Consider the following 5046-nt stretch of genomic DNA (forward strand, 5'->3'; position numbering starts at 1 on the left):
ACATCCAAAATAGAACTATACGAGACTCTATAGTACCTGCCTTCGATGATTTACAACCAGGAGTTGTCAGGCCACCAATACAAGCTAGGAATTTTGAACACAAGCCAGTGATGTTTCAAATGCTGAACTCCAATGACCAATATGCTGGACTGGCACATGAAGCTACGAGAGAACATCTTAAATCCTTTTTATTGATTTGTGCTTCCTTTAGCCAACAAGGTGTTCCTGATGATGCCTTGAAGATGCAATTATTTCCTTATTCTTTGTAGGGAAGAGATCGCACTTGGTTTCTAGGGCTACTTGCCAGATCAATTACTTCGTGGAATACTCTAGCCACGCAGGTTGTGTTACACTTTAACCCACCGACAATGAATGCTCATATTCGAAATGATATTACTACTTATCATCAGCTAGATGAGGAAAATCTTCATACCACATGGGAACGTTATAAGTCTTTTCTTTGACGTTGTCCCATGCACGACATTCAACCAGAAACACAAACTGAGATTTTCTATAATGGTCTAAATTATCATTCGAGGAATCTTGTCGATGCATCAGCTAATGGACCTCTACTAGATTGTACTTATAATGAGGCTGTGAGAATTCTTGAGAGAATTGCTCAAAATGATTATCAATATCACATCTCTAGAGCTGCACTAGCAAAAACTACTCCAGGAGTTATTGAACTAAATGCAATATCTGTGCTAAGTGCCCAAGTCTCTTCACTTACAAACGTGATTAAAAATATGCACGGGACGAGTGACTTTGCCTATAAAGGTGGCTCAATAATTGGATGTTCTTGTATTTTGCTGTGAAATTTTTGGTGACAATCATAGTTATGAAGATTGTCCGTAACATGTAAAAAATACATGTTATGTCCGTAATATTTGCAACAATTCTCACGAAAATTCTTACAACAACTCTGCACGCCACCAACAGTTTTGGGGAACTCAGAATTATGGACAAAATGCTACAACATTCAGATATGGGAATACATCTACTCAAGGTAATTATAATCCACGACAAGGGAATTACAATCAACAACAGAACTACAATCAGCATCCTCAGTTGTATCCCAAACAAGGTTAGATACAATCATATCAAACAAAGATGCAGCCACAAATGATGAATTTGAATGATCAAGGACAACGACAACAACAGTATACACCAGCTTCTACTTCTAACCCATTAACTACCCTTAAGGCGTTAATACGGGAGCATATTATTCGCACAAAAGCTATTATTTAAGGAAATTTATCTTCCATTTGAGCATTGGAGGCACAATTGGGATAGCTTGCTTCAAATCTGAATACTCGACCACAAGGCTCATTACCTAGAGACACCGAAAATCCCAATCCAAGAGGGAAAGAGCACAATAAAGCCATCACTCCTAGGAGTTGTAAACAAACTAGTGAGCCGGTTATAGATTCTACTGTAGCATCCCCAGATGTTGATACTGTAAACCCTAATTAGAAGGGTGCATCTAAAGAGCTTGTCGATGTATCTGACAATGAAGTACTTCAAACTGTCACTCACATGTCTTATATTTGACCTTCAAAATTTTGGACGCAACCATAAATGTCGCCGCAATCGGATGTACTTCCACCTGTACCTTTTCCACAAAGATTGAAGAGGAATGAACATGATAAATAGTATCAGCAGTTTTTGGATACACTGAAACAACTACAAATCAATATTCCTTTAGTGACGCTCTAGTACAAATATCGAGTTACAGGAAATTTATGAAAGACTTCTTCTCCAAGAAGAAAAATCTCACTAATATTGAAACTATTACACTCACAGAAGGCTGTAGTGCTATTTTGACAAACAAGTTGCCCCTTAAATTGAAAGATCCTGGAAGCTTTATCATTCCATGTTCGATTAACAACCATTATTTCGGCAAGGCTTTATGTGATTTGGGAGCTAGCATCAACCTCTTGCCATTATCTGCTTTCATAAAATTGAGAATCGGTCACATGAAACCTACTGCAATGACATTACAACTGGCAAATCGATCTTTAGCTCAATCTGAAGGGCAAATCAAAGATGTTTTATTTCATGTGGATAAGTTTACTTTTTCAGCTAATTTTATCATACTTGACTGCGAGGCAGACAAGGAGGTTCTCATAATCTTGGGACAACTATTTTTAGCCATTGGTCGAACTCTCATTGATGTTTATAACGGGGAACTAACCATGCGACTTAACGATGAGCAAGTTACCTTCAGTGTTTTCGAGTCTGTTCATCACAAAGATAAAGCAGAAAGCCATATTGTCGATGTGCTAGATGATTTAATTGAGGAAGAATTAGAAAACCAAAGCACAGTCATTGCTGAAGAAATTGCAGTGACATCTGAGGCAGCTTCCTTAGACAATTGTGGTAGTGTGGTTGAAGCTAGTAAAGTTGAAATCAAGCATAGATGGCAAATTGAATCCTTAGACTTAACCAACAGAACAACTCTAATTTTCAAACCATCAATTGAAAAAACTCCTACTCTGGAATTGAAACCACTGCCTCCTCATCTCAAATACATTTTTTTGGGTAATCATAATACTCTTCCAGTTATTATCTCTGCAACACTAGATGAAACACAAGAAAAGAAATTGACTCACATTATCAAGCAACACAAATAAGCTATTGCCTGAAATATATATTCAAGGTACTAGTCCTTTTTTTTACATGCACAAAATCAAGTTAGAAGATGAAGGTAAGCAATTGATTGAACCGCAACGAAGGTTAAACAAGAAGATTAAAGAAGTTTTCAAGAAAGAAATCATAAAATGGCTTGATGTAAGAATTTTTTACCCGATTTCTGATAGCAAATGAGTGAGTCTAGTGCAATGCATCCCAAAAAAGAGTGGCATCATAGTGGTTCGCAATGATAAGAATGCATTAATACCTACACGCATCCCCGCGGGATGGCGAGTCTGTATGGATTATCACAAATTGAATGCAGCCACAACGAATGATTATTTTTCACCTCCCTTCATTGACCAAATGTTAGATCGGCTTGCTGGAAAAGCTTCTTATTGCTTCCTAGATGACTATTCTGGGTACAACCAAATTGCTATTGCACTGGAGGATCAGGAGAAAACAACTTTCACCTACCCTTTTGGTTCTTTTTTTTTCTCGTATGCCTTTCAGTCTTTGCAATGCACCAGCCACATTTCAAAGGTGTATGATGGCAATATTCTCAGATATGACCAAAGACTCTTTAGAGGTTTTTATGGAGGACTTTTCAATTTATGGGAATGATTTTGATCATTGAGCTGACAATTTGGATAAAGTACTAAAGTGATTTGAGGACACTCATCTTGTCTTGAATTGGGAAAAATGTCATTTTATGGAAACTGAAGGCATTGTGTTGGGCTATCACATCTTTAATCAGGGTATTCAAGTAGAAAAAACTAAGGTGGAAATCATTGAGAAATTAACCCCACTGAAAAATGTGAAAGGTATTCGTAGCTTTCTTGGACATGCGGGATTTTACCAGCGGTTTATTAAGGATTTTTCAAAAACTGCAAAACCATTGTGCTCATTGTTAGAATAGACCCTAAAGGTCTTCTTTGACGAGGCATGTCTAGATGCCTTTATTCAGTTAAAGAATCAGTTGGTCAATGTACCCATTGTCATTACACCGAATTGGTTTCAACATTTCGAAGTTATGTGCGATACAAGTGACTTCGCTGTGGGTTCAATGCTAGGACAACGCAAGGGAAAAATATTTCACACCTTTTATTATGCTAGCAGAACTCTTACAGAGACTCAATTCAATTATACCACCACAGAGAAAGAATTGTTGGTCGTAGTCTTTACTTTCGACAAGTTTCGCTCTTATCTTGTCGACGCAAAAGTTACGGTATTCACTAATCACTCTGCGTTGCGATATCTCTTTGCGAAAAAAGATGCCAAACCAAGATTGATACGATGGATATTATTATTGCAAAAATTTGAAATCGAGATAAAAGACCCAAAGGGGTTAGAGAATCAAGTTGCCAATTATTTGTCTAGATTGGAATTGGCAACGAAAATTGAAAAATACTTCAAATTGCCGACATATTCCCAAATGAGATGTTATTCGCTGTCGATGCAACTCCTTGGTATGCAAACTTGGTTAATTACTTGGTGTGTGGAAAGCTCCCATTGAGTATCAAGAGCCATAAAAAAGAAAGATTTCTTTGTGATGTAGTGAAATACCATTGGAACGAGCCATATTTATTCAAGGTATGCAATGACAACATTATTCAGCGTTGTGTTCCAGAAGAGGAGATGCTCTCAATTCTGAAGCACTATCATGATGCTCCTTATGGAGGTCATTTCGGTGTTATGAGAACTTCTACTAAGGTTTTTCAATCAAGATTTTACTGGACATTATTGTTCAATGATGCTCATAACTTTGTGAATCAATGCGATAAATGTCAGCACACCAATTCTATTTCCTGACGTAATGAAATTTTACAATAGCCAATTATGGAAGTTGAATTGTTCGAAGTTTGGGGAATGGATTTTATGAGACCATTTCCAAATTCATTTGGAAATCTTTATATATTAGTTACCATTAACAATGTCTCCAAGTGGGTGGAGGTTGTTGCTGTCCCAAAGGATGATGCAAGGAAAGTGCTTAAATTATTTCATAAGCATATACTCACCTGTTTTGGTACACCAAGGGCATTGATTAGTGATCAGGGTACACATTTCCATTGCAACCAAGTGGCAGCCGCATTAAAGAGATATGAAGTTAATCATAGAATAGCCACTACTTATCATCCACAAACCAATGGACAAGCCGAAGTATCAAATCGAAAAATTAAGAACATTCTCGAGAAATTTGTGAACCTTCCAAAGAAAGATTGGTCCCCCGATTGGGTGATGCTCTATGGGCTTCACAAACAGCATACAAGACTCAATTGGGGATGTCGCCGAATCAATTGGTTTTTAGGAAAGCATGTCACTTCCCAGTTGAACTGGACCACAAAACGATGTGGGTAATTAAGCAAGTGAACATGGACTATGAAGCTGCTAGAAAGAAAATGCTGTTGGAAACCA

General features: G+C 37.5%; 1 protein-coding gene across 1 annotated transcript; it reads left to right on the forward strand.

Moving 5' to 3' along the window:
• Positions 1 to 1742: 1742 nt before the first annotated feature.
• LOC105772039 (uncharacterized) lies at positions 1743 to 2633 on the forward strand. Its single transcript, XM_012593387.1, has one exon. The coding sequence runs from the start codon at positions 1743 to 1745 to the stop codon at positions 2631 to 2633; it is 891 nt and encodes a 296-aa protein (XP_012448841.1).
• The last annotated feature ends 2413 nt before the right edge of the window (positions 2634 to 5046 follow it).

The sequence above is a fragment of the Gossypium raimondii genome, chromosome 6 (assembly GCF_025698545.1).
Source record: "Gossypium raimondii isolate GPD5lz chromosome 6, ASM2569854v1, whole genome shotgun sequence".
In the NCBI taxonomy this organism is placed as follows: Eukaryota; Viridiplantae; Streptophyta; class Magnoliopsida; order Malvales; family Malvaceae; genus Gossypium; species Gossypium raimondii.